We start from the raw sequence: 26,850 nt of genomic DNA on the forward strand, positions 1-26,850 counted from the left end.
TTCAGCCAATTCTCAGAGCTACTGGTCAAACTGGTTGTTCTTCCGCTGACCAGGGGGGTGAGAGTGAAAGCCAGGAGAAGAGCTGCAACTCCCATCATCCCTAACAGAAGGAATCATAGAGTTGGAAGAGACCGCACGGGCCATCCATTCCAAGCCCCTGCCGTGCAGGAAATCCATATCAAAGCATCCCCGACAGATGGCCATCCAGCCTCCGTTTGAAGACCTCCAAGGAGGGAGACTTCACTACACTCTGAGTGTGTTCCACTGTCAAACAGCCCTTACTGTCAGGAAGTTCCTCCTAACGTTGAGGTGAAATCTCTTTTCCTGCAGCTTGCATCCACTGCTCCTGGTCCTAGTCTCTGGAGCAGCAGAAAACAAGCTTGCTCCCTCCTCAATATGACATCCCTTCAAATATTTAAACAGGGCTATCATATCACCTCTTATCCTTCTTTTCTCCAGGCTAAACATACCCAGCTCCCTGAGTCGTTCCTCATAGGGCATGGTTTCCAGACCCTTCACCATTTTAGTCACCCTCCTTTGGACACACTCCTGTTTCTCAATGTCCTTTTTGAATTGTGGTGCCCAGAACTGGACACAATATTCCCGGTGGGGCCTGACCAGAGCAGAATATAGTGGCACTATTACTTCCCTTGATCTAGACACTATATTTCTATTGATGCAGCCTAAAATCGCATTGGCCTTGTTAGCTGCCGCATCGCACTGTTGACTCATGTTCAACTTGTGGTCTATTTGGACTCCTAGATCCCTTTCACATGCTGTCTCTTTAAGCCAGGTGTCCCCCATCCTATATCTGTGCATTTCATTTTTTCCGCCCTAAGTGCAGTACCTTACATTTCTCCCTGTTGAAGTTCATTTTGTTAGCTGTGGCCCAGCTTTCTAGTCTATTCAGGTCATTTTGAATTTTGATCCTGTCCTCTGGAGTATTAGCTATTCCTCCTAATTTGGTGCCATCTGCAAATTTGAAAAGTATGCCCCCAATTCTGTCATCCAGGTCATTGATAAAGACGTTGAACAGTACTGGCCCCAGGACAGAGCCCTGTGGGACCCCACTGGTCACTTCTCTCCAGGATGAAAAGGAGTCATTGTTGAGCACCCTTTGGGTTCGTCCGGTCCACCAATTACAAATCCATGTAACAGTTGCCTTGTCTAGCCCACATTTCACTAGCTTGTTTGCAAGAATGTCATGGGGAATTTCATCAAAGGCCTTACTGAAATCAAGATATATTATATCCACAGCATTCCCTTCATCTAACAAGCTGGTAACTTTATCAAAGAATGAGATAAGATTTATCTGGCATGACTTCTTTCTCTGAAACCTGTGTTGACTTTTTGTGATTATGACATTGCTTTCTAGATGTTCACAGACTCTCTTTTTAATGAAAAATACCTGGATAGCGCCAGTGTCAGTTGGATGCAATACAAAGTGAACTTCTTGAAGCGACCTTGGATTTCTTTTCTGACTGAATTTGAACACCTGATCAAACATCAGTTTAGCAACATGTGTCTTGGGAAATCCTAAATTACCAGTTCCAATTGCGGGGATTGTGATAGAATTCAGAGAGAGTTTCTCAGTGATTGTCAGACATTCTTCAACGACGTCTCCCACAATCTGAGGATTACAGTCAAAAGAATTTTAGAAATCTGCATTTGAACAATTAAATGTGTAACAAATACAAATTAAAGTAGATCAAAGTGTGCAACTGCTTTTCTTAGGATATCTCAGTATAGCTGGCTTCACCTGGATAAAGGATAGATGTAGCAATGAGATGGCGTGCACTGTGTCCCAATGGACAGCGCCAAACCAACAGATAGATGATGTCTAGCAAATCTAAAGCTAGACAGACGACAAATATCCAAGTGAGGCATGAGAATTTGTAGCTTTTCTTAATCACTTGACAGATCTGCACCTTTCAAGGGCAACCGTCACTTAAATGGAAATGCCAATCCATGGACTCATGGGAAATTACTAGTGCAGGCACACCGAGAGTAGGAATGGAGGTGAGAGGTCCATGCTCAAAATTTCACTCAGAAAACCCACTAAACAGCTTTGGGAAGTTATTCTATCATCTATGCAGCCTTATGGGCCAGTTGTGCAAAATACATTTAAAAACTCTCACCCTCCAGATACAGAGAAATACCACCAATACCTTTGCAAACAAACAGTGATAAGCATATACCCATTTAAGCTGTGAAAATGCATTGAAAACTGTACCTTATCTTCAGAATTCTGGCCCTGATTCCAAGTAGGTAAAATGGTATGCAGCACCCACGAGCATCCCAGACCATAACCTCTGGTTTTCAGCACACAGCCCTCTTTAAGGGCTTTGCCTTGGCCTTCTGTAGTTAATTCCGTCTGGAGTCCTGCTCCTGCTCTGCCCAACAGAGCCATGGAAAGAGGGCCTTGGTTAAGCTGCAGCTCTTTGTTAACGCTGTTAACGATAACATCAGTCTACAAAGACCAACAGGAATAGTCAAGAAAAAACTGAAACCATAAAGAAGTATGTCATACTTTAGTGACCCTAATAAAAAGTATTATTCATCTCTAATTTTTATATTTACTTATGAACCACATGCATTTTTGAAACATATGTAACACCTATGTTCACACAGACAATGTGTGGATACATTCCATATATATTTGACTATAAGTCGACCTCATGTATAAGTCGAGGGCAAGTTTTGGAGCCAAAATTATGGATTTTGACATGACCCGTGGATAGGTCGAATGTAAAACTTGGAGGCTCCTCCAGTGGCAAGGGGGAAGCAGCAATCAATACAAGGCTTCAGACAGCAAAGAGCACAGGTGGGAGAGGGACTGTTAAACAAACAGCAATCAATCAGTCAGTCAACCACCAAAGACTCTATCTGCTTGACTCAGGACAGAAAGAAGCTTCATGAGGAAATCTGAAAGACCTGTTACCATATTACCATACTGAACCGTAAATAAGTTGACCTAGGATTTTGAAGTCAATTTTTGGGCATAAATGTTTAGACTTATAGACGAGTATATGCGGTAGACATGTCTTTGAATAGGGATTCACATTTTTAAAGAACTCACTGAGATATTCTATTTCGAAGAACTGAAGTTTTAGCAAACATCATAAAGCACATCTATAACATGAACAAAGTCAGTAAGTACTACCGGGTACACTAATTCACACATATTCAGCAATTTCAAGGCCAGGACCTTCTAATGGACTTCTGCTGGCTGATTCTAGCAGAACTGAAAGGAAGCAATTACCCTTCCCACTGCTAATCCCCCAACAGCCCCCATAAATGGCTCTAGACAACTGAGAAACCTTCAGGAGTTAGTTTTCTAGAAGTTCAGAAAAGATGGGAAAGGAAAGAAATGCAAATGGCACAACAGTGTTTGATTTAGCCTGATTTTTCTCCCCTCCACCATCATATGTATCAGGGATCCTTTTCCAGTCATTATCTTTAGGGTCACCTAAAAGTGTGTGCTCCGCGCGTGCTAAGGTTACAAAGGGGCGTCCTTTCTGGATGCCCCCAACCCTAGGACGTGCAGAGCGCGCACAAAATGGCGGCGGCCGTTCCACACGGCTGCCGCCATTACTACATCATGACCGCACCGCCTCTAAACGGGGCGGCGCAGTTGTAACTTAGTGGGGCCGCGCGAGGGTGCATAGAGCGCCCTTTTTGTGGCCCTGGAAGGAGCTCCGTTTCGGAGCTCCTTCCAGGTTTGCGTCGCTGGGCGCAGCCTTTACATGGCTGCGCCCAGCGACGCAGAGGAGAAAGGGGCCAAGTGGCCCCTTTCTCCTCCTCCCTGCCCTGCCTGCCGCCGCTTGAAGCCCCAAGGACACCCCTTTCCAGGCCGCGGGGAAGCGGCCTTTTGCCGCTTCCTCGCAGCCTGGAAAGTGGCAGATCGGGGCCTCGGAGGCTGCCATTGTGGCAGCTGAGGCCTTGATACACCGGGGAAAGGAGCGCCTACAGGCAACCCCAAAGGGGCGGTCTGTAACGCGCCATAGCCTCAGGGCCACAATACTATCCACAATACTTCCTTTAGGTTATGGAGAAACAAACATTGGTTTACCTTGTGAGATGTTTGTTTTCAGCGATAGAGGCAGAGACATCCTTCATGAGGGTTGGTTCCCCCTGTTCGCTCCAATCAGGCAGGACTTGACTTCTGGGCGCTATCTATTAGGGGAAGCCACCCCCCCTTTGTTGCCCACTCAATGAATAGCCAAGAAGAGGAAGGTAATATATCTAAGAACTATATGGATTTATCAAACAAGAGGGTCTAACAACTTCAGTAAGAAAAACACTTGACCCTATAACTATAACATTTAAGTAATATAACTGTTTCCCCTGATACCAGGAAGAACATCCTCAGTTTCAGGAGGATAGGATGTCTCCGCTTCCATCACTGAAAACAAATATCTCACAAGGTAAGCCAATGTTCGTTTTTCCAGCGATGTATGCAGAGCCATCCTTCATGAGGGATATACCAAAGTTCCCCAAATGGGTGGGAAACTGAGGTAATGATTAGATTATAATATAGACTGAAGTATCCATCTACCAAATGATGCCTCAGCTGATTGGAAGGCATCGATTTGGTAGTGTAGAAGGATAAATGTAGAAGGAAATGACCATGTGGCCACCCTACAAATTTCAGAAAGAGGGGCGGGGCATTTGTGGCAAGAGTGGCAGAAGTGGCGGTGCTGCAGGTGAAATGAGCAGCGATCTTTCCCTGAAGTGTAGCTCTAGATGATGAGTAGCATTTAGAGATGCAGGCATGAATCCATCTTGCTAGGGTGGATGACAAGATCTTTTTTCCCCAAGTAAGTTGAGCTAAAGGAAACAAACATGCGATCTGATTTATGCCATCGACGGGCACGTTTAATATAAATGTGTAGTGTCCTGCATACATCTAGTGTATGCCAAGTCTTTTCCAGTTTCTTTTTGGGGTCTGGAACAAATGAAGGCAAAATAATCTCTTAAGACTGATGAAAAGTGGAGCTGACCTTAGTCATGAATGCCGGGTCAAGTCAAAGAAGGTCAGAATCTTTCCTAAATACGCATAGTTCACTTCTGGTTGATAAAGCTCCTAGCTCGGATATCCTTCGGGCGGAAGTGATTGCCGTAAGGAACAGTCTTCCAAGTGAGGAATTTTAGTTCTACTTTGTCAAGAGGTTCAAAGGGTGGCTTAGTCAGTGCCTGGAGGACGATGAGATCCCAATTTGGGTATCTATGAATCGTGGGTGGTTTAATGAGAGTAGCTGCCCTCAGGAATTTTTTGACATAAAGATGATTAGAAAGTTTGAACGCTAACTTGGGTGGCAATGCTGAAATGATAGCAGAGACCTGTCTCTTTAGGGTATTGGGCCTCAGTCCTTTGTCGAGGCTGTCTTGAAGATATAACAGGAGTGTGTTTATTGAGACCGAAATAGGAGAGGTTTTCTTGGACTCGCACCAGTTAGCAAAGAATAGGTAAGAATGTTCATATATTCTCTGAATGGATTCTCTTTGTGACTGAATGATAGGTTCAGCCACTCAGGGAATCAGGCCATCTTTTATCAATAAACACGTGTGAAGGTTTAACCAATCCGGGTCTGGATAAGCTATGTGACCTTGTGTCAGTAGATCTTTGCGCAGTGGAAGGTGAAAATAGGTTTGTGCCAGTTGTTTTATCTCTGCAAACCACACCCTCCTTGGCCAGTATGGAGCTATTAGAATGATTGTTGACCTTTCGCTTCTTCGTGACAGGCCTTCCCAGAATAAAGAACCGGCCTCAGAAAAACGTCTGGGAATAAGATACTGCTGCTCCCATTGATTGTTTGCTGATGTGATATTGTTGACCTTCTGGTCAGTTTTTAACTTGTATGTTTTTTTTAATTCTGCATTGGGTTTAATACTTTTTTAAGGAGGGGAGGGTACCAGGGATTTTATATGTTCTGTATTTTTAACTTTGTTAGCCGCTCCGATTGTTCTCAGCTTCTTCTTCCCCCTGGACCCAGATAGTCACTGTGGTCCTCCCATTCCCTCTGCTGGGGTGTTTTGCAGCAGAGCCCTGTCAGGTCCTGGGTTTATAGCTCTAGCTGTAAGAGATGGCAAACACAGTGCCTACTGAGTCAGGGCCTCAGTCCTGAAGAGAGAGGAATCAATTTGGAAAGCAGAGGTCCAAGTACCAGTAGAACCAGAAACGTATTCCTCCCCCTGGACTCCTGATAGTCACTGTGACCCTCCTTCTCTCTCTGCTGGGGTGTTTTATGCTCTTCTCTCCCTCAGAGCTTATAGCAGTGGCAGTTGGAATAGAGGGAGGGTGCTTAACCAGCTGCTGGGACTGGCAACAATGGCTCTTCTCTACCTCAGAGCCCACAGTAGTACACATTATGTAGGTTGAAATTACAAATTGTATCCATTATTTTGAATAGTTTCTTATTTCAGTGTAATAGGAAAAACTTAATAGTCTATTTTTCAGTTCGTTTGGGTCTTAGGTTTTCATTTGTCACATGCAGTACTCTTCCACACAGTAAGGTAGTATCCTTACTGGTCCATTATTCCACACATACATGCGGAGGATTTTGAAACATGTTTATCTGCATGTTTACATGGCTCTTCCATGTCACCAAACAGATCATTGAGAGCTAATGGAGTGGTTAAGGGGGGTGCACCTGGATCTCCGAAGTCCCACTGAATATTCCAGTTCAGTCAAGAAATTAACTGAGTGACTTTGGGCCAGTCATATTCTCTTAACCTGACCTACATCACTGGATTATTGTCAGTTTAAGCAGGATGAGAAGAAAACAATTCACACCACACTGAGCTCACTGAATCAAAGTTGGATATGAGCTTAATTAATTTATGTATAAACCAACAGTGATAAATGTTTATATGCTGTTTATATCATAAACAAATGTTATAGACAAGGCTTGATTAAACTGTCTTAGTAGAAGTTGTTCTCAGGACATATCTGACCAACCAGCTGATCAACCAACATTTCTTGATACATGGGACTGTGTTACAGTCTTAGGACCCTCATGCCCATACAAAAGATTAGAGCATTGATAATGCTTCCCCTCAATGTTTTTTTTTTTTTAAAAAGACCATATTTAGTTGAGAGAGATGAAGGGCTGTGACAGCACCATCAAAGGTAACTGGTGCAAATAAATAAATTGCTGAAAATGAAATTTTGTGTAAGAGTAAATAAAGAGGACATCTTGTATTAGGTCATTTACATAGGATGAACGGTCAAATGGTAAGCTAAACAGTACTAGAGCAACTCAAGGCACAACAATTCTTCCTCCCCACTTTTAAAGGGCCAACAGTACCTCGCTAAGATTACAAGCTGACGTGGTTTAGCATTTAAACACGTGCTGTGCTTGCAGCTGGTTGGTTGAAGAGAGCAGGCATTATTAGGCTTTAAGAATGGCACTTGGGTCTTCTTTCTGCCTTAAGGACTGTTGGCTCTTTAAAGCAAGATGACCAAGACAACACTAAGGCAGAAATTGAAAGCTGCTGATGGTGAAAGCAGGAACAGTGCTAAGGTGAGGAAGAAGACTCACCAAGCCTTGTCTACTTTTCCATCATAAAATACCTCAGCAATAATGGTTCAAAAGAACTGATTTGATTTTTAATGAACAGTTCAGCACAAACTAATGCTACTACAGAAGTAACTGAGAGTAGAAGATGTTCAGTTTTGTACCTTTTTTCCTTTTGGCCTTTGTGGCTTTACAACTGAATGTAAAGTTTTTTTTTTTTTAAAAACACATCAAATTCATTGGGTGCATTTGCACAACACAAAACGACACCTGAGATCCAAAGGAATCCGGACTTGGGTCATAAACAAGTAGTGCACTGGCGCACCTGAGAATGGCTTTGTTCTGCACTTGGTTGTTATCTGGGAGAAGGCAGCTTTGTTTCCCTGGTCTGTTCACTTCCAACAAACCAGGAAAAGGAAGTTGACCACTGCAAGACAACATGAAAAACCAATTGCTAAGCAAAGTCACTTCCACTGCAGGGTCCATGGTTTGTTCTTGGTTCATTTCTCTGGGTTGTTGGATGAGAACAAATGCAAAAAGGGAAGTTGCTCAGTGCCACGCAACTATGAGCCAAAGCTCTGTAGATTGTTCAGCTGCTTCAGCTGCCACTGGGAGTGAATACTCAGCACACACTATCAAGTTGTTTGTTTATGATGAGCCAAGGTTCCTGTGCAATGAGAACACACACCAGTGGCTCTTGTGGTCCTTCTAACTCTAAGATTCTATGATTCGATAACAATTGCATACTCCAATATTAGGATGTGTCATAATGAACCATAATTTCTTGCTTAAGCTACACACTGTAGAAGAGAGAACAAATAGTGGCCTATCCCTCCTTACGGTTTCTTTTCTGCCTCTTTTTGTCAGCTCCTGTTTTACAGTACGCAGCTACAGAAACAAGCCAAAGACAAGCCATGCTTGCAGATTAGGACATTACAACATGCTGCAGTTTAAAGACAGAACAACAAACCATGGGGCAGGCTGTGATTTGTGTCTAGTTAACAAACCATGGCTTGTTAAGTTTTACACAGTAAAACAAATGAGATTTCAACATACTACACTGCAGCTTACGCAGATACAGTCACAGAAGCCAATACAGAAAGTAGCTTTTTCTCATTATACTTACTGTTGCATCTTCAATTCCTTTTTTCTGTATAACTATTTTCAGGTCTCCAACATTAATGGCATCTTGATGTTCTAGTTTACCCTTAGCTGTGATTTTTTTAGTTTTGGAGGCAGGAGACCATTTAGAGTCTATTTCAGATAATGATGTTCTGTCCACAAATACTTCATTCAAGGCATCAGAGAATGCCTGAACAGTATCTTCTTTAAAACCCACAAGGCATATCTCCTTCAAAGATCCATTCTCGCTAGACTCTTCTATGGTTTCCTTGATGGCTAATACAATAGAATGGGCACACTCTTTGAGTGGGAATCCAAAAATTCCTGAACTTATTGCAGGGATAGCTATTGAACGATGATTATATGTTTCTGCCAGCTGTAAACATTCCCTCACTGCCTTCTTCAACAGTTGCACACATTTTTCTGTTTCAAGATGATGCCACCTTGGCCCAACTGCATGAATCACCTGTTTACATGGTAGGTTCCAAGCAGCTGTGATAATTGCACGACCAGGTTTCAAACTTCCATACTTCCTCACTACATCATTGCACTCACTTTGTAACTGTGGGCCAGCTGCTTTTAGGAGTGCATCTGCAAGGCCACCAATATGCTGTAGCTCCTCATTTGATGCATTCACTACAACATCAGCTGCAAAACATGTCAGGTCTCCCCTGTGAACAGTTACTACAATGCCATTTCTTAGTTTAAATTCACAGCACTGCTTCCTCCCTTCAAAGCCTTTTTCATCATCACTCTCCTCTTCATTATCATCTTTGCCATCTTGAATCCTTATCAAACAGTTAAATTGTTGCTTTGCACCAGTGACATATAAGTGTTCTTGTTCCTTAAATAAAGCTTTCGCTCCTGGTCGATCAACTACTACATTCATAGCATGCAGAGAAGACAATATTTTTTGGAAGACCTCAAGTGCCTTCAGCACTACTACTCGGGGTCCTTCAAGGGAAATCTCTTTGCTATTTTTCCATGTACCAAAATGGATCTTAACACCTTGTTTCTTCAAGTTCAACCAATTATTTTGTTTTTCCTGCTCTACATACATTGTGACTGCAGCAGATTTAGTCCTGATGCTTTTTTGTATGTACGTGTTGGCATCGATGAAATCAGACAGTTTCTGGTTGGCATCAGCCACTGCTTTGAAATAACCTGCAATGACCACCTGATCCTCCAGCTCATGTATTATAATGGTATCATTTGAACAATTATACTCCTTGTGGGTCATTTCCTTCCACTCTTTCATTTTGATGACTGAGTTGTCCTCCAGTGTAATACATTTGTAAGTCAGATCTTTCTTAATTTTGTCCTCAGCACTTAGAAGATCCTGGGAAGTTCCTCCCATCAGCAGAACTTTCTCACTTGTGAGCTCATATAAGGCATTAATATTCTTGTCCGAGAACAGGAGTTGAGAGAGAAGCTCATTACTGACATGTTGCAAGAAAAGAAGAACATAAGGATGAACATCAACATGCTTCTGGACCATACCGAATGAACTTTCAATGATGTCGCTTTTTATTTTGTAGACTTCAGCAGCTACACCACGCAAAATCACACACTTTTTTGAAGCATCATAGACAATGTACAGGTCTGGGTACTTCAAGTGGATCCTCTCCTGCAGTCCAGCCTTGCTTAAAATAGTGTACTTTCCAGCATCAACTGACACATTTTCCTCTATTGTTTGCCTCTCTCTTTCAATCTTTCTAATTGCATTTGCTATGAGGAGTGTCAGTTCTTGCTCTGCACGATCTACAGCTTCAACTGTCCCCACCAAAGCAATTATTCCCTTTGGAATATCTGGCAAAATCAGAATGTCAGCTTTTTTTGTTATGCTGTTTCTTATGGCTTCCCACACAACAGCATCTGTTTTGCACTTGACAACTTTCTGCTTTGATAGGATCAACGTAAGATGTGTGGAAACATCTTCATTCCAGGTCTTGATCAAGGATCTTTTTTGCTTCAACAACGCTGGTGAAGGGTGCACTCTAATTTCTGGACAGCTGCAGTCTCTAGCTGGCCACTCTATCTCACAATAGCAGCCTGCCATCTCGCAACCTATTTCCTGAAGTAAATATTCATTCTGCTGTAAAAATTTCCAGTGATAGGGATCTAGGGACACTCTGCTCATGTTTGGCATCTTAATCTGTGGTCTCTCCTTCCCATACAGAGGTGTGTCCAAAGAGTCATAGTATGGATAAACAAGAACTGGCACATTGTTGAAAAAATGTTTCTGTTTCAAGATGGTAGTTATATCTTTAAAGAGAGAGAAAAAGAACACAGTTAGAAGAGAGGGCTTCTAGTCAGCATCCTCAATGAAACTTCTAGTTATCACAAAAACACGTTAAGATAAAAGTTTAAGTTTGGGGTGGGGAATTGCAAACAGGGCAGGGGACATTTTTCCTTCCACTTGACGGGCTGCAGCAGTATATTTTAGCACATCCAAAGTGATGTACTATCACTTCCACCCACCATTTGGGCTATTTTTCATCCAATTATTTTTGTTTGTTTTTGGGAGGTTTGGGGACCAGGGCAGCATTAGGGGAACAAACTGTTGCCTTTTCATTTCTTTTTGGGAGACCTGGCATAGTTTGGGGGCAAAAAAGCATCCCCAAATCAGCCTGCAAAAAATGGGAAAATTGAGGGGATCTAGGGGCTTTGTGGGACTTCTGTGGAGTCCTCTGGGCTACATGCATCCTTTAGGCTGCACTTTGCCCAATCCTGCCTTAGGCAGTCATCTGAAGACATCAGGTTTAAGTTGTTCCTCCCCTCATCACTATTATAGGTGTATTCAAAGTACTAGACTATATTAAGACCTTTGAGATTTTCAGGGAAGGCCCTTCTCTCTGTCCTGCCACTATCGGGATGCAAAAGAAAGCTTTCTCAGTGGTTGTTTCAAGTTAGGCTACTTCCCTTTCCTGTTGCCTTCTGTCAACAGGCAAAGACTTTTTCATTCAGGTGGGCTTTTGGCTACTGACTCACTGCTCTGGAAGGGCCTTTCTTTAAAAAAGAAAGAAAGAAAGAGGGGGAGGCACTATACTTTTTACTGATACATGTTTAAAATTGCTTTTAAATAGAGTTTGGTTTAATATTATAAACACTCCATTATGTTTTAATATTGGAAGTACTGTATTTTTACTATAGCTTTTAAGCAATCTTGTGGACAACCCAAAAAGCTACAGCCCAGGCAGCTCTTGTTTCTATCCATCGAGGACTGAGCACAATTTCAATTCCTGTTGTGTTTCCTGTTAGCATTTCTCTTTCTGGATCATTAACTAATTATTAATTTTAAAAATTTAGTACCCCATTTCCCCCAAAAAATTGGGACTCAAAATGACTTACAGTCTAAAAACACAATACCAACATCAGTGTCTACTTTCTGCACAACAGGACAAATGTCAAGCAGCTTGCTCTTTTAGCCTCACCTAGTTCCTGTACACTAATACACCATCTGCAATCCTTGCTCTTTATTCAAACTATCCAGTATCCTAGTTTCTCTAAGTTCTCTCCAACTGAAACAGATGCAGCTGCCATTAAAGAGGGTCAACATTAGTTTTATGCCCACAGTTCACAATAAAATCAACTGGGGTGTATCCATATGGAACTTCATAAATGCATATGGGTTTAGCATTAACTCTTGAAGTAAAACTTTAACTCTTTACCTAGAAACAATTTCCACCATGTTCAGTGGTGGTTACTTTCCTAAGAGCAAGTGTTTAAGGATGCAGCCTTAATGGCATTAGTCCAAGACAGAATCTCTTGCCCATACATTAAGGATAGCAACTTGAGATTATTTTGCAGAAAATAATCAAAACCGAGCATTCTCACACTTCTCTTGTGTACACACCAGCACTTTCTCTAAAAAAAGAGTAAAAAGAGGGGAACCATGTTAGGCCAAGCTCCTGAATATTCATCAACATTCCAGCACCATTTGGTGATGGATATGTTGATGAATATTCAGGGGCTTGGTGATGGGTATGGGCAACACTTGAAAAGTTAACTTCTTAGATTTTAAACTCCCAGAAACCCCCTGCCAGAAACCTCTTCTATACTCTGGACATTTCAAAAAGCAATTCATATGAGTTCTGTGAAACAACTATAGATATGCAGCCACCATGAAACAACTGAATTGTTAGCTGTTTAGTAAATTTAAGGTGAACCCTACACAGCTGATTTTGGGTGTGAGAAATGTCTTTTTCCAAAGACCACACTTCAGATAGAGTTAGGTTTTAGCTACTATCTGTTAACTAACTGTATCATCTAAGAAGCCCAGAGGAGTCTAGAAGAGTTTGCTCTATCTGTAAAAGAGCTGTTCAGATTGTTGTAATCATGATAGACAAAGCCTACTATGGGCAAAATCTGGAGTTTTGAGCCAAACCAAATATTGTTAAGAACAGAAGTTTAACACAAAGCCTGAAAATAATTATTTAAAAAATAATTTGTTACCCCAGCTCATGAGCTATAATGATGATAGTGTGAGTAGCAATTACCATGTCATATTACTTTAATTGTCTGTTTCTAGGTGGTAATTTGGGGGGAGGGGGGGTTTAGTCATTTTTATCCATTTAGTCAAGGAGTCTCCTCTAAATGCCTGTTCTTAATGTGCCTCACAAACGGGAAAGTGCTCTGGATGTCATTTCCCAGTGCCCCATCCTGCAGCACCTTGGAAACTCTCCAATTGGGATACTGCCTGGCTGAAAAAGTTGTCTCTTGGAGGCTGGCGTCATGAGACATATGACAGACCTCCAGCATTGCAGTTATATCTGATGATGCATAATCTCAGCCAACATGTTACTCATGATTTACTGTAGGTAACTTAATGTGTGGACCATTAACATTAATAAAATAATTTTTCAGTTTAACATCTTAATATATTGGCATTAACACTAAAGTTCTAAAGTTCAGGTTCAGCAACACACATTACCTTCGGCATTCTGAAATGTAACCCGAGCAGAATTCTCTTCAGGAATATAAATGGAATTCAATACAGGACCACCTCCATACTTCTTGCTTTCAAAATAGATAACAATGTACTCTCTAGAGATGCCAGGGGGGATGTTTTCTACCAGAATGGTTTTAGTCACCTCCAGAACACGTGCAGAAATGTTTAGATCCTTAGTAACATGGTAGTTGTTGAATGCTTGGATAAACTGGTCTATTTCTATTTTTAAAAAAACACAATTTTTAAAAGAACATCAAGCACTTTAGGACACTTAGGTCCCAATTACAACATGCAATGTACCATTTAACAGTATTTGTCTTTTTCTTTAAAAAATGTCAAGTTATACCTCCTTTGTTGGGTGGAGCATGAAATGCTGCCTAACACTAAGCCAAACCACTGATCCAACTAGCTCAGTACTATCCACACTAGATTCCCATCCCTACCTAGAGATGCCAGGGATTGAGCTGGAAAGTTTTCTGTGAGAAAGCATGAAATCTAAGTAGCCTAGTCATAGAAACAGTTCTAGTAATCTCAAAGGGCCTTCCCATGTGCTCTTTTAGAGAAACGCAGTTCTTCAAAACACAATAAACCTTCCCTTACCCAATTCAATTGCAATTGGAAACAACAGTTTGGCTGTTGTACATATAGTATATGTACTGTGCAATACCTATAGTAAATCCAGAGTCTGCTTACATAGAGCATAGCCAGTCTGGAAATGCCAGGTTTTGGGACTGCAATTCTCAGAATCCCCCAGCCAGCTTGGCAAATGGCCATGAAAACTGTACTATTCTGAGAGCTGTATCCAAAAATCTAACTGTTCCAAATGCTGACCATGGTCAGCTTTTCCCTCAATACAACCTATGTGTATGCAAGGATAATAATGAGCCAGTGGGTACAATAAGCCTTGCTCCAAGCAGGAAAGAAACAAATCCCGGCATTGATGTTTCATCATCTGATTCATCTCCCATCATCAATTCCCTCTTACCAACACGCTTGTCAAAAGAGATTACAGCAGCATTCCTCTCAGGTACCATTTCAACACTGAAATCTTTGTCATCTTCTGATAAATCACTGACATTCTCTACCAATAGATTTAGTGTGCACTGTGCTGTGGTTTCTTGCAAATGCTCAACAACAACTAGTGATTGAGACATTTGTGGCTGCTCCTGAATGATTTCTGGCTGGTACTTGCTGACATGAAGAGCAATTTTCTTTATTACATGATTCTTTTTTTGTAGAACGTCTTGAGCATCTGGTTAGAAAGAAGGACAGTGAGAATTGTAAAGTTCCAGAAACCTGAACACACCATCATCCAGCCAGCAAAGTCTTATGATCCTGGGCAATTTTTCCTGATCTACACTTTTCTTATACCATACTGGTTTACTGAAGATCACAACCAATTGCAAATTTCTAGCTAATAATTTGGACAGAGTACTTATGCTGATCTTGGTATTTTTGTTATGATAACTCAAAGTAGAAAGTGACAGACTAAAAAGAAAAAAATGTATTCCTTAGAGCAAGAGTTGGAATCTTGTGACCTTTTAGATACTGTTGGACTGCAACTTCCACTGGCTCTAGCCAGCACAGGAAAGGGTAAGGAAGGCTGAGAACTGCAGCCCAAAAACTCCTGGAGGGCTTCATGATCCCCCATCTCTGTCTCACAGAAAAAAGCTGATGATATGCTGGTAAACCTGGAAGTGTGGATTCCTTTATTTTGTAGGTCACATGCTGCAACCTAGCAAGGCTATTGGTTAATCCAAAGGAAGGGAAGCACAACAGCAGACATTCCTCTATGAATCCTTAGCCTCATTGTTGTAACAAAAAGCCACAATGTCTTTTATATCCAACTGACAAGTTGTTACGTTCTGAAAATTTATTCATATGATCACATGACCACTTAGTAGCATTTTAAAACAGCCTGTGACAAACCATTTGAGTTGGAATCATCAACAGGATGGATATCCACACGGTTGCCACTGTGCCATTATTTATTTATTTCAGTCAATGATGGGGAAGGGGGAGAAAATGAACAAAATAAACACAGTAAAATAATGGAACAGAATGCAGTATTAAAAAAAGAATTAAAAATGACAATATAAAATATGTGTAATGCAGTAACATAAAACAAAAAAAGGGTGACAATACCTTTAATACTAAATTAGCCTCCTATAGTGACAAGCCATTGCTGCTACACAAAAAGTAACTTAGCTGTGATCTCAGGAAACTGGTCAGCCACAAGATAATCAATATAAAACACTTCAGATCTTCCAGGTATACTTTGCCAAACTGGATTAATAAAATAGTATTTAAAGTTACAATAGAAAGAGCAATACAAGAAAAGATGTCCTGAAATTTCTACCTCTTCTGCCTTACAAGAACAAGCATTCATAATATGGTACATGATGATATCTTCCCTTCAGTACTGCAGATGGAAACACATTGAATTTAGCCAAGGTAAATGATTTTCTGTATGTTGGAATAGTTAAATTTATCAAATAATCAGCTGGAAGAAAAGCTCGCCTCACAGTGTAAGGACCAGCCCTTTCAGTAGAGACTGACAAACTCAGTTTAGAAAAACAGAAAACAGAAAGAAATGTGACTTTCTTTCCAAATACAGGGACCTCAACAATGATAAATGAACCTTTAGAAAACATACCTGCTTCATCTTCAAAAGTAATGATAAACTTTTGGCCATCTTTAACACAGGACTTTATGGGACCCCCACCAGAGCGCTTCTTATTTTCAAAATACAACTCCATAATGTCCATCTCGATTTCCTCCCCCAAAGCTGGCACTACTACCACGCTGAAGACCTCCTGAGTCATCAACTCCTTTGTCACATTTTCTGGACTGTCTGGAACAATAAAGAAAGTTTTCTCCTGCATTTTCAAAGCAATCCCGAACAAAACAGAATAATTAGCTCTCTGAAGTGCAACATTTGAATTCAGAAACAGAAAAGGGATCAGTCTGGCTAACAAAAGAAGTGCCTCCTTGGAATAACTCTGAAAGATTCCATTTATCTCTTAAAATTCTGCTAATTATTATGCCAGGTTTCTAACAGTAATATCATAAGACTTCCATCAAGAGCTACAGTGGTTCAGGGAAAACACACTAGCCAATTGTTCACACCAGGAATGGCTTCCAGGTGTTGTTCAAAAGCAGTTCCCACCAGCTTTTGCCAGTAGAGGCAATGGTAAAGAATGCTGGAACTGGCATGTCCAGCAATATTTGGAGGGCTTCTGGTTTATGCTGTCCTTTTCATATTAAAGCTTCATTTTATGTATGACTTATTTAAGGAATTTCAACATCCACATGTATATGTTTGTGGAAGAGTCATCCCAATCTTTTCATTCTTGGAACATACAGCTAAAACCTACTCGCTGCATCTGCTTCCAGACTCATACCTACAAAACTGTCCTGATGTTAACATTGTACACAGACCTAACTCTAGCTGCTAGCCTCAAATGGAGTAGATCCACTGACTCAATGGCTGCATCTGCACTGGAGAAATAATCTAGTATGATACCACTTTAATTTCCATGGATCGATGCTAAGGAATAATGGGAACTGTAGTTTGTTGTGGCAAACTGAGCTCTGACAGAGAAGGCTAAATGTCTCACAAAACTGAAATTCCCAGAATCCCATAGTATTGAGCAATGGCAAGTAAAGTAGTGTCAAACCTGGATTATTTCTGCAGTGTGGATGCAGCCAATGAAGTTTATGTAAGTGTTGATTTACTATTAAGTAGTTGACACAAGTACTCTAGTTGGGAAAACCAATCGAATTTAGTCTAGAATGTTTTCCTACTATCAAGAACATCCTCCCATGTTTCCACCAAATGTGCATGAGAGAATGAAAGAAAAGCCTTCCTGAAAAATCTTTAAAATTAACCAGGTGTATGAGTGAGAATACAATCTGGTCTTTCAAACAGTCTGGTTCCAATTTATACAAGATTTATAGGCCGCATACACCTCTTTTAAAAACCAATTGTCACCTTGCTTGATACCAGTGACTTTTTAGCTCTTGGCTCAAGTGTTACAAGGTTAAGGTGAATATTCCTCTTTTCTCACTCTCTCCAGTAAGGGAAGATGGAATGGAGCACAACAGGATGGTACTACAGCCCAGGTGCTCCTGCCCATGTTTACTCTGAACTAAGACTTGGGCTCGAAACGCATGGGCCAAAAACAGTGGCTTCTGGCAGCTTTACAGATGGGGGTACAAACAATGCACCCCTCCCCCCCGGATTGGCTGGAAGCTGCTCTAGGGCCGCTTAAGGTGGTCCAAACCACCAGAAAAAGGAATGCAGGGAAAGTGCTCCTTGCCAGAGGCCTGTTCAGGACCACAGCAGTGGCCCGCTTTCAGAGCAGGCCATGCAGTTGATGTGGTCGCTAGCTGATCAGGGGCTGATTGTGGCTGGAGCAGCCAGAAGCCACTGGTCTGGTCTGCTTCACCCCTTAGAAACTTCAACAGAAGTTACTCTTCACTCAGTTTCAAGTACAGATGGAATTCTAAATGCAACTGAAACTGGCAGGGCCAACTTCTATCTAAAATGTGACTAGGATTTAACAAGTGGATTAATATTTTGTGTTTCCGAGAAAAAGATAAACTTGCAAGATTGATATAACATAAATGTTTGATCTTTGCTTTCTAGGCTTTTTCAAAGCAACTTACCAGGTAGCTTGGGTTCTTTAGCTTCAGTGCAATCCTGAAAATAAAACAGTTAGGTCATTGGAAAGCCAAAATTCTTTCCAGAGACATACACTAACCATAGACAGGCATGCTGCTAAACCATAGCTTAGACTGACATGAATTAGAAGAAGGGAGCATTTGAACACTCTTGCCACCACTTCTTCTCTTCCTCCTACCTGGCCAGAAGGAGCAATTCGGAAGTTTTTGCTTCTGTTTTCCATTAACTACATTTTAGCATTTTGTCCAAATCCTAAACTGTGATCAATGTTAACTATAGTTTATTTTAACCAACTAACTCCATAACATAGGAATTGTAGCTGCTTGTTTCAAACTAATCATAGTTAACGTTAGCCACATTTTGTCAATCCAGACAAAGTCATAAACTATGGTTAAGATAACATGGAAGTAAAGATTTCTAAATTTTTCCTTGGAGTTGCACTAGAGGGAGAACAGATGAGGGGAAGAGCCTGAGCCTGCAGCTCATTCCTGTTATGCTAAAGTATGTGTTAGCGTGATTGTCAAAGATAGCCCCCTATACAGATATTACAAACTCAAGTTCTTTCTCTGTTTCAATTGGCCAAGGTCTGTTTCAACTGGCCAGGGAGCTCATGATCCTTACATATTAGTCACACAAACTTGGGAGGAGAACAGCAATTTTCAAACTGCATACTGACTACTATGAAAGCTCTCATCTTCTACCAAAGATCCCCAAAATGCTGCAAAAGGATTATGGGATACATTCTAAGACTCATAGTTCACACATGGTACTCTCCAGGCCTGGTGGACCACTCAAGCACTTCACACCAAACACAAAAGCAATCTAGAAACCACCCTTGCAGCCATAAATTTGAAGGGAGGATTAGCATGTGCAAATCATTTCTCAAGGAAGCTTACCTGCCATTAGCATTGAGCATTCCTCCATAAACTTCCAAAAAATAACAAGTCCGCTGAAAAACACATTATCTAAAACAGTTATCTCCCTCCCTGCCATATGCTATCTATCTGTACTGGACTATAACTTGCATCATTCGCAGCTAGCACAGCCAATCCCTTGGCATTCTGGCTAAAGGTGATGGTAGTTATTCTCCCACACATCAGGAGGCTGCCAACTTTGGGAAAGTCAACCCAGACCAGGGAAGAACAGCCTTTTGCATCTAGCATTGGCTTGACAGTCATTCATGTGTAAGCATGCGCATATACACTAATGCCCCCCTCCCCCTCATCCCCTTCACAAACACTTTTGGCACATGCATTGCACCTTTCCAATTATGTTTTCTGCAATCATAGAAGCATTCTGTGATTAGAGTCAACACTTCTGGACATCTGTAATCATACACATGGAAAACAGAAAGACAGGGCTATTCTCTATGCAGGTTTATCCCCCATGACTACTAAGACGCAGAACAGAGGGAGAGGGGGATTCTAGCCAGGGAAAATACTCCACAGTGGAATTGCCAAAACTTTAAATAGTACAGTATATTTACTGTTATTGGATCAGGTTCTTTTGCAGGTTCACTCCCAATGGGAGCTGCTTCCTCTGTCAGCATGGAGACTGTAAGCTTTAGTTTCTTTCTTTTTGACATTTCAAGTTCATGGAGCCTCTTGCTAAGAACACTCTGTCTGACTAAAATGCAAAACAAGGAAACCATCATTAAAAAAAATCTTACACAAGCATAGACTATACATCAGATAGAGAAATCGGCCTTGTGCCAAATTAGACATACAATTCATATATAGACACATATAGTCCACAAATTGAGTAGTACCAGTTTCCCAGAGCATGAGACAAAAGGCCATTTTGATATTGATCAAACCTTCCAGGTTTGCATAAGAGGTAAAGCTATCTTGTGATACCTCAAATTTCTATATGTAGTGCCTTCTGCTCAAGGGAAGCAGATTGTGGATCTAAGGCCCTTTCACACTGCACAGACAGAGCACTATGATTCCACTTTAGCACACTGCAGTTTGTAGTTTGGGAAGACACTGGCTGAGGATTCTAAATCCCCCTTCCTAAACTACAAATCCCAGGATTCCACAGAGTACAGCCATGATAGTTAATTGTATTATTTTAATTGTATTTGTTTTTAATTTTTAATTGTTAATTGTTAACTGTATCGGTTTTAAAAAAAAACATTGTGAAGCCACTCTGAGTCCTAGGTTCTGGGATAAGAGCAGGATACAAATAAATATAACAACAACAACAACAGCTAAAGTGGTATGATAGTGCTATAATGATGTAGTGTGAAACCACCCTGAAACACAATGGCCTGAACAAAAGAAGATCAGTTGAATCAGTGGAATGTACTGAACTGTGGAAAATTTCCAGAACTTTTGAAGCCATGAAAAAAATACTTGTTTTTTCAGAAAAAAATGTTCAGAAGTATTATCACCCTTTAAATATTCAAAATCCATTTGTTACACTAGGAACATAAAATGTATTATGTATAACTTGGCTTGGCATCTAATTATTACATTTGGTATATTGCACTATCAACAGAAGTGAAGTTGAAGGCTTTCATGGCCGGCATCCATAGTTTTTTGTGAGGTTTTTGGGCTATGAAGCCGTGTTCTAGAAGAGTTTATTTCTGACATTTTGCCAGCAGCCATGGCTGGCATCTTCAGAGAATGCTGGCTTGGAAGAGAGTGGGGTATAAATACTATTGGTTAAGAGAAAGTGATTTAAAATACACAAACTGTGCATTGTTCTGTTGTTTAATGGCAAGGTCTCAGGGTATCTATTTAATTAATGGTCCATTGTCTACTGGGAATTCCCCTTACCCTGGGTGGTTTTCATTTGCATTTGCTGGGTCTTGATTTTGGTGTTTTTCAGGACTGATAACCAAATACTTTAAGGGTTTCTTCTTTCCTGCTGAAGTTGTCCACATGTTTGTGGTTTTCAGTGGCCTCACTGTGCACTCTGGCCTGATAGATGTTGGCATGGTCCAGAACAGGCATCGGCAATGTGCGGCCCGCGAAGCCTCTAGGACTGGCCCACGCTCGCCCCTGCCGCCGATTGCGCCGCCAATTGGCGCCGCTCCGGCCGCCATTTTGTTTTTTAAAATGGCGGCGCCCCTCTAGGAGGCCCGGGGCGCTTGCTGCAGCCCTGTTCCAGGGCTGCAGGGCCGCGCCAGCCCTCCGAATGGGCTCCGCCCTCCTCCCTTCTCTCTCTGCCCTTCGCCCTCCTGGCTCCGTTTTCCTAGCTCTGCCCTCCTCTCTCCGCCTCCCTCTATGAATAGAAGAGTGTGGAGGGGAGGGAAAGGAGGAGGCGGCAGAGAAAAGGAAAGTGAAAGTAAGAGAGCCAGCCAGCCAGCCAGCCGGAGCGAGCCACTGAAGAGGTTGGTTGGTGCATGTATTTTCCTCTGCTTCGTGACTGTGATTTACTCTCCCTTGGTATCTTTGCAAACCCCCCCCCCCCATGCTCCTTTGGGGATGCTTTGATTCTGATTTCCTGCATGGCAGGGGGTTGGACTGGATGGCCCTTGGGGTCTCTTCTAACTCTATGATTCTATGTTTCTCCTATGCTTTGTGACTCCCTTACTATCTTTGCAACCCCCCCCCCATGCTCCTTTGGGGATGCTTTGATTCTGATTTCCTGCATGGCAGGGGGTTGGACTGGATGGCCCTTGGGGTCTCTTCCAACTCTATGATTCTATGAGGAGAGAGGGAGAGAGAGAAAGGGTGGGAGGGTGGGAGTGAGAGGGAGGGAGGAAGGGAGAGAAAGAGAGGGAAGAGAGAGAGAGAACCACAGCCACTGAGCCAGGTGAGAGGTTTGTTCATTGGGGGAGGGGGGGTTATACTACCTGTGCCTTTGTGTTTTGAGACAGTGGCATGCATTTTTTGCTGTTTTGTGGCCTTGCCTAGTAGCTTCCATCCTTGCAAATACTGCTATTATTATTGTTGTTATCCCTTGGTATTGTCTTTGCAAGATCCCCCCACATGGACTTGCTTGCACATTTCTGGGTTCAGACAGTGGCATGCATTTTTTTGCTGTTTTGTGGCCTTGCCTAGTCACTTCTTGCAAATATTGTTATTATTATGCGGCTCCGCCCCCGGAGGGTGGAAACTCCACCCCTGACATGTGGCCCTGCCTCCAGATAGTGGAAGCTCCACCCTGGCATGCAGCTCCGCCCCAGAGGGTGGAAGCTCCACCCCCGTGTACAGCTCCGCCCCCGGAGGGTGGAAGCTCCACCCCCGGCTTCGGCCCCCCAGTTGTCTGAGGGACAGCAACCCGGCCCCCGGCTCAAAAAGGTTGCCTACCCCGGTCCAGAATTTCAGTGTTTTGAAAAAGCATTTTATGCCCACGATGCTTTATAACGTGTTCTGCTATTGCTGATTTTTCTGACTGACCCACCCTGCAGTGTCACTCATGTTCCTTGATTCGTTTTTGAACACTATGTTTGGTGGGCCTTATATAGACTTGTCCACAGTTACGTGGTATGCGGTAAACTACTGTGGCTGTGATAGGGTCTCTCCTATAAAAAATAAGGAAACCAGGACCAGGAATTACAATGATTCGATAGTGTTCATCAACGCCTCTCAGTAATCTTACAGGGGTGGGTGGGGGTGGGCTAAACTGGCTTCCCCTCACACACATACACAATGCAAGAGACCAGCACCATAGCTCGATTACAACTATTTTTTTCCTCTCGGAAAGTCACTGCATGCTGGCAGCCAAGGGTTCATGCCCTGGTACAGACTCTTACATCAAAGTCTGTCTGCTACATAAATATATATAAACACCTTATCTTAAACGTTTAATTCATCATTCTGAAAAAAAAAATACTCTATCATCCTTTTAATTTAAAAAAAATTAGAAAAATAAGGTGGAGAGAGGAAGAAACTTTTTTCCTGAAATTTTCAATTTTCCCCCTGGGCTTCACATCTTTAGATTTACTTACATGTTGATTCACTATTCAACACTTTATTCAATGGATCTACTCCAGTTAGGATTAAGTAATAAGATTCAGTGGTTACTCCTAAATTTCAGAGAAATACCAATGACAATCTGCTGCAGCAAAAAGAAAGTCATCTGGCACATTTAAAACTATGAAATTTTGGGATGCATCTAATGAAGTGGACTCAGGAACATGAAAGTGTATGCTTGCAACCAAAATATTTGATATACCTAAAAGGCAACAGCTGGTGGAAGGATCAGCATAATTCTAGCTAGCATCAGGTGCTAGATATGATCAACCTAATATAGCTTCTGAGAAAGGGTTAGAAACCAGAAGCGGAAGTGAATTCGTATAGTTACCAGTAGATCAGATGGCTTCCAGGAAAATATTAGAAACAAAAAGTGAAACACACTGAGTCTTGTAAAAGTTGGGAAATCCCTCCATATTTGTTGGGGTTAAGGGCACACGGCCCCCATGAAAGTGAAAAAACTGTAAATAAAAAGCCTCTTTTTTTTAATCTGAGAGGACACCTGTCTAGGAATCTCTAGGTCCTCTAGCACAACTCTGTGGCCTACATCCAGCAGAGGTTGATTAGAAAATTCACTGGAGGACCTAAAAATCCTTATCTAGGAATTTCTAGGTCTTCCAGTGTGTGACTCTATGCTTAACTTCTGCCAGTCATGCTAGAAGACCTAGAAATTCCTAGAGATTAATAATAACCATGAATAATTAAATCTGCAAATGTCAAAGCTACAAATGTGGAGGGCCAACTGTACCCCACAAGATCAGAGATAAGGAGCCTTTAGTCCTTCAGATGATTCTATAGTACAGGTACAGTCTCCCTTAACAGAAAGTGTGAAATACTCCAAAAAGTAAAACATTTTTCATGGGTGGCTGAGAGAACAATACCTTTGATGGTTCAATGTACACACACTTTGTTTTGTGCAAAAAATTATTTAACATAGTATATAAAAATCATCTTTAGGCTATGTGTATAAGGTATACATAAGACATAAATGGATTCTGTGTTCAGTCTTGATATCACTTTATGGGGATTGGACCATGAGGTCTCTTCCAACTGTATGGTTCTATGATTCTATGTATGTAGTAAAAAATCCCCCCCCCCCCTTCCAATGCAAAACACTTATGCTCCCAAGCATTTTGGATAAGGGATTGTGTATTGTTTGCCTTAGAGTCATTTCCAACTTATGGCAACCCTAAGGCATTTATAATGGAATTTTCTTGCCTAGTTTCCTCAGAAGTTTGCCATTGCCATCCTCTTAGGCTGAGAAAGTGTGATTTTCCCAAGGTCACCCAATGGTGTTCATGGCCAAGCTAGGATTCAAACCCTGATCTCCAGAGTCCTAGTCCAATGCTCCAGCCACTACCCCCACAACCTGTATTACTGCTCACTACTGGCCAGGTTGGCAGGGTCTTGTGCGAACTAGAGCGCAACACTGGAAGGACCATAGGTTACCCAAGCTGTGTTGGATTTCTATTGAGTATCCACATTGCAGGAATAAAGCAGTTTGACACCCCTTTAACTGCCATGGCTCAATGCTATGATATTCTGGGATGTGTAGTTTTGAGAGATATTTTGAGTGATTACGACCACTTTGGATTGTGCCCAGAGGTGCATCTATGCTGTAGAAAAAATGCTGTTTGATATAACTGCCAGGGATCCACCCTACAGAATCCTGGGATTTGTGGGTTGGTGGGGACCCAGCACTCTTAGGCAGAGGAGGCTAAAGACCTTGTAAAAGGACAAATCCCAGGACTTCGTAGGATGGAGCCACCGCACTTAAGGTGGGAGTCAAACTGCTTTATTTCTACAGTTTAGATGCTGCCTTTTAGGCTAAATGCATCACCACCCAATGTAGATGTTGAAATGCAAAGGATTAGGTTGCATCTGGTTCTGCTGGGAGTTTCCATTCCACCAGAAGCAGTGGTTCCCAAACTGTTCCTCCAGAATCCAGATGTTTTCGACTTCAGCTCCCAGAATCTCTGACCACTGGCCAAAGTGGCTGAGGCTTCTGAGAGTTGAAGTAAAAAAAAACCCACAAACCCTGGAGGACCAAAGTTTAGGAACAGGGTGACCAAGTGTCCTGTTTTTCCCAGGACGTGTCATTTCAATCTTCTTTCAGGAGTATTCCAAAATGCCCTCCATTTTGAGCATCACTAAGAAGCATGAATTCATATTCACAAGAGTGTTTTTAGCTTTGGTTTGGTCAGGTCCTCTATTGTGAGCAACACTAAGAAGGATGAGTTCAGATTTACAGGAGTGATGTCACAGAATCCTAGCAGTGGAAGAGACCCCAAAGGCCATCCAATCCAACCCCAACAGGAACCACCATCGAAGCACCCCTGACAGATGCTTTTCTTAGGCCAGGTCCTCCATTTTCCTCCAATGCCCTACACATTGACACCTGTGACACCTGGTCACAATGTTTGGGGACCCACTGCATGACCCAAGAGGGCTTTCCTTTCCCCACATAGCCCCACTGATCAGGAGGAGGAGGCCCCAGAGTAGCCTTGTGGTTGGAGTGGGGCTCTGGAGGCCAGGGTTCGAATCCTGGCTGGGCCATGGAAGCCCCCTGGGCGACCTTGGTCGAGTCACACTCTCTCAGCCTCAGGGGATGACCAGAACAAACCCCCTCTGAAAAAAACTTGGCAAGAAAACTCCGTAAGTTGGAAACAAAGGCACACAACAACAACAGCAACTGGGTCCACACCCACCTTCCTCCTTTGCAAACTCCACCAAGACCTGCTCCACTTTGCTGCCAGGATCCACGTGGATCTTGCACTCTCCTCCCCCGGATCTCTTGGCGCTCTGGAAGTAGGAGGTGAGTTTATATTTCAGGCTTTTGGAGAAAGGCTCCCCCCAGTCCCCTCTCACTATCACGGGGAAGCCAGGGCTAGCCTTCTCTGCCTCGGCCATCTTGTCCTACAAAGGAGAGGCTGCGGGCTCTTGTTTCATATATTAGTCAGAGGAAGCCCCTTTCACTTTCGCTTTCTGTTCTTGGTCTGGAGAGCTCCTCCCTCCCAACTTGGCTGCAGCAGCAGCAGCAGCAGCAGGAGTCTTATTTGGGCAAAGTTAAGCGCGCCTCTCTCTCTCTCTGCAGAGGAGGAGACCCAGAGAGAGATCACACAAACAAGAGGGCAAGGGAGGTGTAAGTGCAAAGGTAGGCCTGGTGCTGAATTATCATTATTATCATCATTATTATTATTAACCTTTATTTATGAAGCGCTGTAAATTTACACAGCGCTGTACATACAATCTTCTTAATTGGACGGTTCCCTGCCCTAAGGCTTACTATCTAAAAAGACACGACACAGAAGGAGAAGGGGGTGGTCATGGCCTTTCTAGTAGGATAATACATACACAAAGAAAACAAAAATAAGGACCAAGGAAGACACTGACATGGCCACCTAGGATCAGAAGGGAGGCTGCAGCCAAGAGATAAGAAGGAGACTGATTGATAATAATAATAATAATAATAATAATAATATTTTATTTCTATCCCACCACTCCAATAGGATCAAGGTGGCTGAACAATAATAAAATCCATACAATATACATACAAACTGTTCCCTTCCTCCCTTAAACAAACAACATAATAAGTCCCACATAATAGTAATAAAATACCATTTAAAACATTAAAACAATCAGAGA

The 26,850-nt window shown here is 42.1% G+C and overlaps 1 protein-coding gene across 1 annotated transcript in view; it reads right to left on the bottom strand.

The window, feature by feature from the left end:
• LOC149313942 (protein mono-ADP-ribosyltransferase PARP14-like) overlaps window positions 1–26,146 on the bottom strand; it is a 53,702-nt gene extending 27,556 nt beyond the window's left edge. Inside the window, exons 1-9 of the mRNA XM_089520200.1 lie at window positions 25,914–26,146; window positions 19,767–19,906; window positions 18,265–18,298; window positions 16,250–16,447; window positions 14,579–14,845; window positions 13,576–13,812; window positions 8,647–10,907; window positions 2,234–2,470; window positions 1,409–1,630 (exon numbers count right to left, since the gene is read on the bottom strand). Of these exons, the coding sequence (XP_089376326.1) occupies window positions 1,409–1,630; window positions 2,234–2,470; window positions 8,647–10,907; window positions 13,576–13,812; window positions 14,579–14,845; window positions 16,250–16,447; window positions 18,265–18,298; window positions 19,767–19,906; window positions 25,914–26,115 (3,798 nt within the window). The 5' untranslated portion in view covers window positions 26,116–26,146. The remainder of the gene's footprint in view (window positions 1–1,408; window positions 1,631–2,233; window positions 2,471–8,646; window positions 10,908–13,575; window positions 13,813–14,578; window positions 14,846–16,249; window positions 16,448–18,264; window positions 18,299–19,766; window positions 19,907–25,913) is intronic.
• Window positions 26,147–26,850: the final 704 nt, after the last annotated feature.

The sequence above is a fragment of the Sceloporus occidentalis genome, unplaced genomic scaffold (assembly GCF_023333645.1).
Source record: "Sceloporus occidentalis isolate IW3139 unplaced genomic scaffold, rSceOcc1.0.p SCAF_4, whole genome shotgun sequence".
Classification (NCBI taxonomy): domain Eukaryota; kingdom Metazoa; phylum Chordata; class Lepidosauria; order Squamata; family Phrynosomatidae; genus Sceloporus; species Sceloporus occidentalis.